The sequence below is a fragment of the Plectropomus leopardus genome, chromosome 1 (assembly GCF_008729295.1).
Source record: "Plectropomus leopardus isolate mb chromosome 1, YSFRI_Pleo_2.0, whole genome shotgun sequence".
NCBI classification, from domain to species: Eukaryota; Metazoa; Chordata; class Actinopteri; order Perciformes; family Serranidae; genus Plectropomus; species Plectropomus leopardus.
In genome coordinates this window covers 2383454-2397581 of record NC_056463.1, presented here as the reverse complement: position 1 = coordinate 2397581, position 14128 = coordinate 2383454, and the positions used below count along the sequence as shown (strand labels likewise).

The 14128-nt window shown below is 37.2% G+C and overlaps 1 protein-coding gene across 1 annotated transcript; it reads right to left on the bottom strand.

Annotated features, from left to right (window-relative positions):
• Nucleotides 1-1166: 1166 nt before the first annotated feature.
• LOC121945961 (histone-binding protein RBBP7) lies at nt 1167-12193 on the bottom strand. The gene is made up of 12 exons (XM_042490351.1): nt 12043-12193; nt 10115-10259; nt 8570-8715; nt 6330-6503; nt 6098-6213; nt 5529-5689; nt 5291-5417; nt 5132-5209; nt 4453-4529; nt 3801-3858; nt 2677-2787; nt 1167-2040 (listed from the first exon to the last, which is right to left on the bottom strand). The coding sequence occupies exons 1-12, from the start codon at nt 12056-12058 to the stop codon at nt 1969-1971; spliced, it is 1281 nt and encodes a 426-aa protein (XP_042346285.1). The 5' UTR covers nt 12059-12193; the 3' UTR covers nt 1167-1968.
• Between the last annotated feature and the right edge of the window lie 1935 nt (nt 12194-14128).

The following is a 14128-nucleotide window of genomic DNA, read 5'->3' as shown; positions in this document are numbered from 1 at the left end:
TAAGTGGGCAGTTATCTATGCAAGCTGACTCACAATTTCATTACACACAACATAAATCTATGATGATCAATGATTTTTTCCCCATTCCCTGACTTGAGTCATGACTCAGGTTTTGCGTGACTGTGGGAACCCCGTTATGGCGAAACTATACCAAAACATTCCTTTACCAAGTCTCACACAGCTCACGCTGAACAATCAAAGCGTCATTCATCTAGTCGCACGCTCAGAACTTCCTCAACAGCCACGGCTAAAAACCTGTTTACATCGCATCCACTTTGTATTTTACATATCAATGTTTTATGCATTTGTACTTGTCAAATAAACAAATAAAAAAAAAATTAAAAAACACGCTTTTTAGCTAAAACATTACAATATACAAGACTTCTGCCTAAGAAAGCACACCCTGAGCATGCCTGAGCACGTGAGTTCAAACGCACACGTCTCGGCACGATACCCTGCTGTACACCAGACTGTACTGCTGTTTTTGAAAATTCATTTATTTATTTTTTTGGGGTGTTTTATTTGATTCTACAAAAACAGACAGATGACAGTTTATTATATAATTATGCCCACTTTCCTCGACCCGCTCATGACTACCCTCCACAACCACACTCTACCTCATGGCGTGAGTAATTTAAGAAAATATTACTACTACTACTACTCTGGTGTCTGATAATCCATGAGGGCTGAGAATATTGTGTGCATGACAGGAAAATAAAGAAATCAATCACTATTAATAGTAATAATATTAATAATTATAAAACATTCATGTATGAGACAAAATAACGCATTAAAGAAAAAAAACAAATAATGAAAAGAAAAGAAAACATGCTGTTTTTAAATCATGTTTTAGCATGCATGGTTTGAAATACTGAGCATATGACTGGATAAATGAGACTTGGATTATAAGCACACGAAGGGGGACAGTTTGTTACCAGATGTTTTGATATAGTTTTGTTGTAGTTCAACACAGTCCCTGGTTACCTAAATTCATTTAAAAATATTTGACTTTTTGGCTTCTTCGTTCACTGTAGAGGCATGTGAGAAATCAAAGTTTTCTTCACGAATTCTCTGTAATTAATATAACAAAAGGTCATTTTGCAGGTAAAGCAAACCTCAAGGGTTGTTTGAAGAATTTAAAATGTACACGAATGAGAAGCTTTATCTTTGAAAAGTTATAAAAGTTTTATTGCAATTTGCGGTGCGGGAAACAAAACATGGCAATTTCACATTATTTAACAACAGAAAGAGGAGAGGAAGAAGAAAGAAATGAGTTTCCCTCAAGTGCACCTTTTTTTCTCTCAACCAAATACTGAACAGTTTATGTACCTTATGAGCAGGAGGCAAACACAGCGGGAATGTTTTCAAAGGACAGCCAGGAAGTGTCAGCTAAGTACGATATGACGGAGCAAAGCCACAAGAGCTCGACAGGTGAGAAAACAAGGTATGAAAGAGCGCTCCCTGGACATGATCAACACGGTCAGATTTTAGCCAATCGGTTTGGACAAATGTGGATCATGTTTTCCAAAAGCATTTCAGTGCTTTGATTGTTCGGGTTTCCTTAGATATTTTTGTCTTTAGAGAAGCCTAAAGGCTAGTGGTTTTCTCATTACTCATGAGTCCAAATGTAAAATTACTTGTTTTCCTTGCTTGAGCCCTTTGATTACCTGTTATAACTTACAGTAAATTTGTCCACTTAAAAGTTTTCGGCTCTAAAGAGTCTCTAAAGCCCAGGTAAAACATTTTAACTCTTATCCTACTCCAAGTGCTTTTGGGTACCTGGGTCATGTCGAAGTGTGAGCGAGATGAATCCAACTGTCTGTTCGGAGGGGTGGAGTCCACGCCGTCTATCCACAGCGCTCACATGTGGAGAGCAGACTTCATTTTGCACCCGATAAGCCAGAGAGGGAGACGACGGGAAGAGGGAGGGGGGTCGTGCCTGGAGAGATGGAGTCATGCAGAGCTGGGTTATGATCCCTGAGCCTCCAGCTCTGATGCAGGGGTGTTGTCTGGCTCCTCATCGTTGTAAATATTCTCCGCCTGGGAGAAGAACAAAAGAGGGCAAAATAAGCAAACATTCATTTACATAATACAGAAACAAATGCAGGCTTTTCTCAAACAACACTGGTTTGTAGAAAATGGTTTATACCTAAACTGGTATTTGATGCTGGGTTGACTAAGAGTCTACCAGTGCCTGTGTTTGTTTTTTCAAATCAAAGTTTCAAATTCTCAAATACTTACCTCAGTGGTTCCAAAGGGTTAAATGTTTAAAGCTTACTTAAATATGTAAATTTGAATAAATACACAACGCTCAACATATTAACATAATAAATAAAACATGACCCAACAATAATAATTCAACACTAGATAACCACGACAGTACTAATAACAGTAAAATAAAATTAGTCCATGTATGGGCACTGTAATTCAAGAATATTCATTTTGGGAGTAAATATATCTGGAATACCATGGTTAGCAAAGAATCAACATTTTCCATAAATACAACCAATAATCATCTTGTAAACTACTAGAATATCCCTCATCCGCAAATTAAAAATTTACAGGCTTCATTCTGACTCGGGTCTGGTGTTTTGATGGTGCGTGGCGAGGGACTGGAGTTATCCTAATCCCAAAAAGTTCAACTCTGAGTGGGTGATGGAGGACAGCTGTACTCACCATTTGCCAGACTTGCATGATGTTGTCCTCGGACACAGAGCAGATCACCCAGGGTTCATTTGGGTTCCAGGAGAAGTCAGAGATCTTTGCTGTGTGGCCACCGTGGATGAACTGATGGAAAAAAAGGTTAAAAATGAAAGATGTGCACTTAAATAACAAGCAAAGGTAAACACAAATGTTTATTGTCAGCGCTTTTTCACCTTGTTCTATTTTGATGAAGTTACATTAGCTGCATTTGAAACCATTCATTCACTCACTATTTTTCTGTTATGTGTATTAAATAGTGAACTACAGTATATAAGGAATAATCGAACAAGATTTCTGACACCAAGCTGGAATTTTCTTCCTCTGGAAACACACGATCGCATTGTGTTGGTATAAGGTGTACACTCAAATTTGCTGTGCATTGTGAGTTTTTCAAGCGCACTATATAGTGCACTGTTTCTCAAATGGGGGTACATGTAACCCTGGGGGTATGTAGAGGTACTCCAGGGGGGTATGTGAGATTTTTTAAAAATCTATTTAAAATCTATGTTAGAAATTGTGTCATACAAACACGTTAGCTAGAGTCAACAATGAAGTTGATGTGGATATGCTGCGTTCCAGTTACAATACTGTTTGTTCACGTTGGGTGAATAAAAAAAAATAAAAAAATTTGAATTACACAAAGTGCTGTTAAGAATCAGACTATCTATATTGTCACTGTACAGATTAATACAACAAAATTTGTTGGCACTGCTGAGCTTTTAGTGGCTGATACGCGATCAGAAAAAAACAAACATCAAAAATACTCTTGAAACAGCGTTCACTTAGACGGATATTGCATTTTTTATGTAGGCAATTTTTAAATTGGCTAAAACACATTTTAATATCAACCCCTCCATACAGCATGGTAATGCAGAGCTGTGGGTCTGTTTCTGCAAACCGGGAGCGCACCGACCGCCAGCTACTGTATGTAATACACTGACTATACAATAGTATCTCATACAGCCCCACTTTAAAATCCCAAATTATCCATTTAAGGTATATGAAGGTTAACATGTTATACAGTTTCTTGTGATCAATAAAAGATTTAAGGGATGAATTTGTTCATACAATAATCATGATTATAGGATATCACTTACCAGCAGCTCTGGTGGACCGTCCTCTGCATCCTCTGCAGACTGCTCCTCCCCAATTTTACTGGAAAAGAAAAATCTAAATTTACTACTCTTTGATGTGCAGTGTTAATGTTTCTTCTTGATCATACACATGCACCACATCCTGTAAGCAGGGTTGGTTAACATTTATTTAAAGCATTATCAGGTTTGCAGATCTCCTCTAAATCTTATTTTGCCACTAATCTGCTTAAACGGAGATCCTGTGTTTGACAAATATAAAATCAACATCTGCGTAAACACACACATCTGAGGACACAGCCAACTCTGAATTAGAGTGAGACTTATCAATGCTGAAATAAAATGCAGTACAATATAATACAGACATGCCCAAAATATTTTTTTAAGTTATTTAGAAACAGCGTCTTCATTATAAAGTCTGTCCACCAGAGAGCACAGACAAGTATATTTTTACAAAATACAATTTCCTACTATTATGGAATGCAAATGTGAAGCAGCTATAATTCAGATTTTTCATATTCTGCAGCTCCAGCCAAATTTATGGATATTTTTCAGACTGTTACACAACTATTGCTTTAACGTATTTTGACAAAAACTCAACATCAATAGTTTCACTGTTTCATTTAAAGACAAGGCTGATGAGGTGGACAGTATTTACCTGAGATCCCAGACGTTGAGACGTCGGTCTGTGCCGCTGGAGGCCAGGATCGTCTCGTTGTGAGGAGACCATTGTACCTAACGAGTTGGACAGTCGATCACTGTAGTGCTCACACAACACAATGGACTTTTTAAAAAAGGTTTTATAAAAACTCTTCTTAGGTAGCACCTCAGAAAGCAGTTTCAGCTTATGTTACTACACTTGGTAAAAAATGACTCAGACAGTGTTTCATGTTACTCAGACAGACTCATAATCTAAAATATATAACATATATCCACACAATAAACATCATCTGGTTTATTTTTGTTTGAATGAAAATACTGATGTGTTTTGTTCAACAAAAAAGAAAAAAGAAAAAAAATAACTGTAATTTCTTTGTGAGTCCCATGTATTTGTGTTTAGGAGACCGATCTGATGTGGTCAAATGAGCAAAAATTCTTGAATACATCTCTGAAATTTCACAGTGCTTGTTTTTTTCAAATAAAGAACATTTATATGCGACTCATTTGCTTTTTCTTTGGGCCGTTATTGGGGGCCATGCTGGCTGTTTATATAATGCTTTTATAAAACCTTTTTTGATAGCAGACTGACATCCATGCAAAGCTGTGTTAGACTAGCAAATAAATAACTAAACACTGCTGAAGCACCACTCCACCACTGAAATTGTCTGAGTTCTTACCTGGAAAATTTCATCTTTGTGGGACTCAAAGGAGTGCAGCTTCAGTTTGAGGTTCCTCAGGTCCCACAGTGCAACAGTCTGAGACAGAAAAAAGCTTTGCGTTACTTTTTTTTATTACAGCTTATTCAATTTCTTTCAGAGTGTGATTTCCTTCTGTACCTTATCGGCAGAACCGGTGGCGAGAATGAACTCGCTGTAGGGGTTGAAGCTCAGACAGTTGACCTCCGCTGTGTGAGCGTCAACTGAGTGGCTGGCTTTAGATGTGGTGTTGGACCGAGTGTCCCATCTGATAGGGGGGTTCAGGAGAGTCAGAGGAGGCAGAGACATCTTTGGTTTTAACTTGAATCTCTTGGCCCCACTCATAAAGCTAGAAAGCGTATTTGTATTAAACACTTACATCATGAGTTTCTGGTCGTCAGCCACGGAGCCAAACAGAGATTCATGGAGCAAATGCCAGGAGACATCCTCCACCACTGCTGTGTGTCCGGTGAAGATGGTCTTGGCGTCCACAATCTTCCCTTCCTTTGGGCCGGCACCGATGTCCCACAGACAGATGGTCTGGAGAGAAATTAAAGAGCTGCTTTATTTGTAACTGTAGTTCATTTGATAATTTTGTATTTAAGTTATTTACAGCAGTTTAGAAGAGATTTCAAAATATTGTGATATATCAAGTGTATCGCAATATAGCCTAAAAATATTGGGGGAGAATTCCAAAATTAAAAACCAAATACTTACACAAACACATGTCCAAATAATCAAACACAATGACACACTGTCTTTAATTTTTAATCTGTGCATTTGTGGCCTCTTGATGTTGTACAGCTACAAATAATTATTTTGATTCCATTCAAATAAATAAAAACATGAATTTAGAAAAAACAAACAAACCCTGCTTTCATTCTTAAAAACCACTGGATTGATCTGTCTAACGCATTTACCGTATTAGCTTTTGTTTTTGTCACTCACGTGGTCATCGGAGGCACTGAGTAGGTTTCCGCTGAGGTTTGGATTCCAGGAGAGACCGTACCCTTCTTTCTGGTGGCCTTTCAGCCTTAAGTCAGGACTACACTCCCCACTGGGATCTGAAATACGCAAGGAGACGCCGCAATCACCGTCATTATGTGTGACTTACTCGAGCGTGAGTGTCTCTGACGCAGATGTATATGGTGTGAATGAATCAGCAAAGCAGAGAGCCGACCTGGCTTAGACGGGTGCTTATTGTAGTCGAAGACCAGCACGTCCGAGGTGGGAGTCTTGGTGGCGATGATGCAGGGATTCTGGGGCATGTAGCGAGCTCGGTTCACCTCTCCCTCGTGGTTGATCTTTATCTCGATCTCAATTTTACCACTGACGGAACCAAATCCACCAAACTCTGATAACAGAAATACAATCAGACTGTAGTACATCCAAAGCAGGAAATGGACACCATGCTTCTTTTTTTCTAAGGATGCAAAATATTGGTGGCTGTTAGATTGCCAACAAATAAGAAATTATTGTTTTTATTCCAATAATTATGTCCAATAATGTTAAGGCTTGTCTTGAATATGGATTTTTATATTTTACTCAACAACAACATATGTTAGGTTTCATTGTACCAAAGAAGAAGATGCACTATTAGTCTGCGAGAAGCATCCAATTAGAGCGCATGTGGAAACAGGGGCCTCTGAAAAGGGAAGCAAAAGGGCCAATAAAGACCTGCACTGTCTCTAAACAGTGGTGTCCAAGGGCTTCAGGAAACCATAAACCTCCAACACTGTGAATTTATCCTAATAGTGTCTTGTAGCCTTTACATACTTGTCAATAAGGCAAGAAAGTCTTGTTTTAATTAGTCTAAATATTAAAACAAGTTAAAAAAAAAAAAGGTTGTCACTTACAATCAGTTACAGGTATTGGGCCTCAAAGTCCAGTAATAACAGTGCATCTCTACATTTTACATCTTGATGGCCGTCAATTTGAATTGAAAATATTTAACAGCTGCTGAGTCAAGGAGGCATAAATGTCCACTGTACTACAAAGAACAATGTGCTTGCCAAATTTTGCATTTGCTGATTAAAGAAAGCCATTATGTGTACTAAAGCTGGAAACTGTTTATGATCGACTGTTACAGCAGCTGTGCTCCAACACGATTTACAAACTGGACTTGTGGTGTGACAATAATATTTCCACATAGTTTTACTCAGGGTTTCTGCAGCTTAAGGTAAGATAGATTTAAGACATTTTTAGACTTTTCTAATGCCACTTAAATTTAAGATCAATTTGGCCATTGTTTGTTTTTTGTGGTTCTGTTTTTATATTATATTTTCCTTATTTCCTTTTTACGTGTTTGAAATAAATTAAAATCAATTTTCAAATTACTAAAACTGAAGAAATGTTGAATATTATTATGTCTTAATGTTAACTCTAACATAAAATATGATATTTTTTGTCTAGTGAAAAGGTTAGATTATCTATAACAAATGTTTAAAAAAAAACAAGACTTTCTAGAGTGGAACACATGGATTTTATTACATTAATTATAATAATAATTATCATAATTATAATTTAAATATCTATTGGGTTTACCAACAGAAGTGGGAAACAACTGGCATGTTTGTCCATCTTTCTTGACGATTTTGAGTTTCTCACTCTGCGTGTGCTTGGATTACCATCATTAATTTATTAAATCATCTCACAAAAAATAAATGTTGCCAATTTTTTGAGATTTTACAATATAACATCAGAAAAACAAAAAGATTCATTAAACCCTACTTCCCATTTCTGAGAATTTTTAAGCCTTCTGAAAGAGGTAATTTTAGAAGTAAAGAAGTAATTTTAAGACCAATAAATGCTTTAATTTAAGATTATTGAATTCAATGCGTTTTAAGACTTTTTAAAGATCCAAGGAAATCCTGTTACTTTATGAATATTATTTTGTTACATATGTTTTGTGTTTACTGAACTTCAGACTTTACCTTAAAATTGTTCAGTGGCTACACACACATACTAACACTGACTCTGGCAACACACCAAAGGTGCAGTGAGCCTTCAGCACACCTGCACACAGCTGGGCACCCATCAACATACCTGCTGGGAGACAGAATAACACAATATCAGCAAAATGATTTAACAGATCATGACCCATATCTTCACTCATAACTTCACCATATAAAATGTCTGAAACCAGTTTAATCACTGGTAAGCTCAAAGTCAGTGTCAATGAAAACTAACATGACAACAACTTTTTTTCTGTGCTATTTCCAATATTTTATTTAGGTCTTACAGAAGCACAGTTGTATTTTGGTGAGAATCAATGAATGCTATTACATTCTCCACTTTGTCTTTATGGCAAATATACACCTACTCCCCAATCTTACAAAGACATCATTTATTATGGTACGAGCAGCTGTTCAGATGTACGGGAATAGTTTTATACTGCAGGATGACTCCCGGTGTATTTACCTCCTTTTTCGCTGTCGTAGTGTGAGGCATCAAACTGGGCGTCATCATTTGGTACCTGGACGCTGGCAATCACGAGGTGGTTCTGCTCATCTGATGTATGGGTCCCCAAAACCAGCCTGTGAACGGCGTAGTCCTTCCCCTCCGGCCTTTTGGTATGGAAATAAAGTAATGAGGCAAACATGATTCTTCCAAGTTTTCCATTCAATCCAAACAACTTTATTTATCCCAAAGACAAATTCAGTTTCAACAGTCTACAAACCATACAAACAGAGTCAGATACAAGAAATAAATGAATAAATCAGTATGTTGACAGGCACGCTGGCGCCCTCGTGTGGCCAAGAGCCTGAGCAAGGAGTGCACAGTGCAAATTTAAGAAACAACAAAAAAAAAATCAGAATTTTTCAAAAAATAGTCCAAAAGTGTCAAAGACGCTCTTTCTTAAGAGAGAATCCCTTAAAGATATTATTGCATTTCAAAGATTGTGTCAGTGTGGACAACTACATTTCAGCATTCAGCAGCACATGAAATCTTTGTGAGACCGCTGCCTGAGTGCTGCTAAAAGGTGTTTCCTGTATTTTAATAAATTTGGTATCTTTCCAAAATGACGTACAAATCGTCAAATAAACTTTCTGTTTCGTGTTTTATGCTCAGCCGTTCTGCTGCTCTTTTCTATAGTGACAGAGGGACCAAATCTGCAAATTAAAACCCCAAAAAAACCCAACTTTGTGTCTGTTTGTGTTCTCAGGTTATTTGTTGGGCTCTCTTGGCCACCATACTCCTCACCAACTTTTGCCAAATTCAGGTTTGACAGTGTCATGGCTTGTTTGTGTGTCACTAAAGAGACTAGTGATGTTTCAACGGTCAGAGAGCGCAGCACCAGATTTTGAATCACTGATACAAGGAACGTGTTTTGAGTAATGCAATACATGCTTTGCAATTTTTATGAACATATTTTAAACAATAAAAAACATGTATAATCCAGCTTTCCCAAAACATTCTCATAATTCCAAACCATTCCCACACCTGGAAAAACAATTTTTCTAATGTCACGGTTCCCATGGTCATGAAATTCCAGGAAAAGTTATGTTTCCCAATATCTTTATGACACTGTTTCACTCAGCCAGTGTGTTTCTCATTTCTAGCGATTGCCCATATGAAATACTAATAAAGCAAATCACACAGCACAGTTAATTAAGTTGTATGTTTGTTTATTTTGTCAGACAATATTGTGATCATAAAATAAAGAAATGATCAGCATGGTGCAGCAACCAGCATTGAGAGTTCTGCTGTATAACACTTAATTGACTGACATATTGAGCACTTGGCTATGTGTAAGAGAATTACACGTTGTAGAAAAATACCAGCAAAAAGGAACCTGACATGTAAAGATAGAGAAGTGGAACAAAGAGCTGGGTGACTGTCTGGTTGCAGGTGGTGGACAGTGACACACAGGTAGACTAACAGCAGTTCTCCAGAGGCTGCACGCTGCAGAGATTAAAGCCACATAATATGAGCAATAAGATACATATAAATTCATGTAAATACCTGTTGACATCTGGAAGCCACTGGACAGTAAGGCTGGGCCACTCCAGCGCATGAGTCATCACCAGGTCGTAGAGGAAAGGTGTGTTTTTCTTCCATATCTTGTACTCTTCATTGATGACCCTTTCCTCCACTGCATCATCATACACTTCAGCAGAAAAACAAGGTTTAAGTTACAGGTATGAAAGCAAATAGTAGCAGCTACTGTTGACTTTTCTGTAAGAGAGACAACTACCGTTTCTTCAGTGTGTTTACATAGTAACACAGGGAAAACTGCCGAAGCACAGGCAGTTATGGATACACACTGTAGTAAGTAGACATCTTGACCAGGGTTCCTGCAGCTTCGGGTAAGTTAGATTTCAGACATTATAAAACTTTTCTATCGTCACTTGGAATTAAATTTAAAAAAAACTATAGAAGTTTTGAACTTTATTTTCTCCCAATGTTTACTGTAACAAAACATGGTGGCTTTCTTGTCCAGTGAATAAGTTAGATTATCTATGACAAATGTTGAAAAAAACAACCCTTTTTACAGTGGAACAAATGGAAGACAATTAACATATCATATAGTACATAGTACATGCTATATTAGTAGTTAATCAGACCGATAACCGATATGCATTTACAATAAAAATGAAAATCTTTCTTTCAATATTTAGACTTTGGAATATAACAAACTCCAATAAAAAAAAACTTTGTTTAATTGCCTTAGGCAAATGTTTAATTTAAACTTAAACTTTAAACATCATACAAAGCCAGTTCCCAGCAACTTCTTTTTTTTTTATAAAGTCAAGTGAAAATTAACATTAAAAATGAATAAATAAAATATGCTACCTAGTTAAAGTTTCTCCCATGATGACACTTTCTTTGCACTTTTGAATAAATTAATTTCATTGGATCATGAAAAAAGATACCGTTACAGTTAATCAACAAAATGCCAGATACTGGTCCCAATAATTGGCCAAGCTGAAACCTAAACAAATCCTAAACAAAAGTGGGAAACATCTGGCATTTTTGGACAGTTTTCTTAGCTATTTTGAGTTTCTCACTCTGCAAGTGAGATTTCACTGCTTGGATTCCCATCACAGGTTTAACAAAAATGTATTAAATCATTTCACAAAAACTAAATGTTACCAATTTTTAGAGATTTTACAATACAACATACGAAAATAAAATCAGAAAATCCTACTTCCCATGACTGAGCATTTTTAAGACTTCTTAAGGGTGAATTTAAGTTTACTTGTAATTTTGACTTGTCATTGTAGGAAAAGCACAGGTGATTTTAATAAAGTTTAACAACTCCCCCTGCACGCTGTTTCAACTGAGTAGCGTATAGGACACTTCACTAATGATATTTATTTCACTTGTGCTTTTCCTACTGTATCATCTCAAAATGACTACTGTGCTAAAAGTACTCAAACAAATGCGTTACACCAAACTCTACTGAAAACTACATTTTCATACCAGCTGACTTCAACCTTACTTTACGGTATACGTTAGTATAACTATAAAAAAATGCCAGGAACAATAGCTGTATTTTTTACCACCTGTATCAAGAAAATGTTTATTGCTAGCTAGTAACGTTGCGTATTTTGGTGCCGAGAGCTGTAGCAGCGTCAAAACAAGCATAGCATGTTAACGTTACAATAACTCCAGCGGAAATAACTACATTTACGTTGAATGTAAATGTAAGGACTAAAGTTTTAAAGGTTTGACTTGACGTACTTTTGGAGACAGTGTCCCTCTCGGACAGCACACAGACTGTTGAAAACCACACAGCCTCCTGACGGCACTTCGCTTCGCTCTCTCTCGGTTAGCTTGTCGTGCTACGATGCTAACACCAGCGGCGGAGTTAAACGGCCGTGGCGCGCGCACACAAAGCGGCACACGAGGAAAGCGGTTTACGCGGCAGGCGGTTTTGGCAAACCTACCTTCTTTATCGGCCATGTCGCAAAACTCTGCGCTGTGTCACGATGCTCGGGAGCGACGTAACCAAGTAAACGGTGTTTTAGCTGCTCCTCTTGGCTCGTGCCGCTCCGGTTGTGTCACTGCAATAGTGGCTCCTTCCTTTTCAGCGCCGAATTTCTCGATATCCTTCTGCGCATGCGTCAGCGTGGGCACGCCAACGAGGGCCAATACTGCGCGCGGACTGCGCAAGGAGACGCGACTGCGCAGCCTTCCCAAATAATAAATAAATAATAAAATGTGTGTGTGTGTGTGTGTGTGTGTGTGTGTGTGTGTGTGTGCGTGTGTGTGCGTGTGTGCGCGCGCATGTGTGTGCGTGTGTATGCATATATGCATGTATATATTTATGTATATATGTCTGTAAATAAATGTGTGTGTTCATGCATGTGTATATGTATATGTGTGTGTGTGTGTGTGTTTATGTTTCAAACATTTGAATTTTTAATTCTCTAATATCTTCAAGGAAGCAAAACAAACAAACAAAACCCACCAAATAAACAAATAAAGACATTTATTTCATATATATTCATGTATGTATTTCATAGCTTTGGACAAATATCATTTTCAAGGTGATGCCACAATTATCATCATAGCTCATCAGACCGAATTAGTTAACAGCTCTCACGTTTAAACAGACTTCTCAAATTACTGCACAATTCAGGAAAAAATAAAAAAATATCATCAACAGGGAAATAATTTCTGAAATGTAAGCTGAATTAAAATTATGATAATAACATGATATTTTCATTATGATATAGCATGTCCAACAGCCCACTCCTGTGCACGGCTATGATACATTTACATGATATTTACATGGTTTGGTCTACAAATTATATACACCAAGATGACAAGGAATTTGTTACCACCTAATAGCTGCTGAAAGTACTACACCATGTGAAATTATGAACAACCACTTTAGTTGGTGTCCCATAAGAACCCCAAAATCCATAGGGGTGCAAGGGCCCTTTCATCTCTGCTTGCAGCTTTCATTTATTTCTTTTCCTACCTTGTTAAATTTCAATAATGGCCAAAGACAAAAAAGGAAGAAATTACACAGTAGCCAATTAAACAGTTACTGTGTATGTATATCCTAATGTATAAAGTGTGCTGTAATGACTAATACACAGCGTGCAGTATCACTGATCTGCAGTACATCAATTTATGATATTACTTTCTTTCTATAGTAATATTCATGTTCAGGGGAAATTGTTGTATTATGTGGTAAAAAGTGGAGGCATGTTTAGTAATGGCTCAAATCACATTAGCCAAAATGCATCTGAGACCAACAGCTGATTTAATTAAGGTACAGCAAAATCAATCCTGTGGCACCGCCCTCAGCAAAAAATATGTCATTTTTGTCCCATCATTGCTCCAGATCTTAAAATGTAAACGTGTCCATTTTTCACATATGCATCACTGTTGTTTTGTGGAGTGTAATGAGCATTACAGCTTCATGATGCATTCCAATGAGTTTATTTTGTAAAAGTCTCGTCCATAAACAGCAAAAACAGTTTACAGTAAATTACAAACCTTGAAAATGCAAAACATGTTCCAAATACAAGCATAACAAAGATATGACGGGAAAAAAAGCATGAGTTTACATACAGAAGGTGTCTTAATTATCTATCATCAAAAAATAAATATGTCTATATCTCATGACAACAACAATAGAAGCAAAGTAAAGGCAACTTGCACAGAGTTAAAAGACGGTGTCATCTTTACTGCAATCAATTGAAAGTAAACTCTCACAGGAACTATGGCAAGTTTGGGAATTTGAAAATGCATTATCACACTGTATGTTGTTCACAAGATGAAAACCGTTTTCTTTCAGTTTCCCTCGAAAGTTAATGCTCAGTTTACTGTCAGACGCTGAGACAAGGCAACAGATAAAAGTGGATTCTTTTGTCCTCCAAGTCCATCGCATACCCACAAATATCAGCTTTTAAACTAAGAACAAACGGACACGTTCATATAAGAATGATCTGGAGTACAACAGTAGAGCATGCCACTATAAAAAGCTTTGAAATATACAGTGATCTATTTCACAGATAC

What these genes read in the sequence shown, in the direction of transcription:
- LOC121945961 (XM_042490351.1), bottom strand. An exon ending in CTACGACAGCGAAAAAGGAG is followed by an intron (nt 6,504 to 8,569) that starts GTAAATACACCG and finishes TTCTGTTATCAG; the next exon opens with AGTTTGGTGGATTTGGTTCC. An exon ending in TCAGTGCCTCCGATGACCAC is followed by an intron (nt 5,690 to 6,097) that starts GTGAGTGACAAA and finishes ATTTCTCTCCAG; the next exon opens with ACCATCTGTCTGTGGGACAT.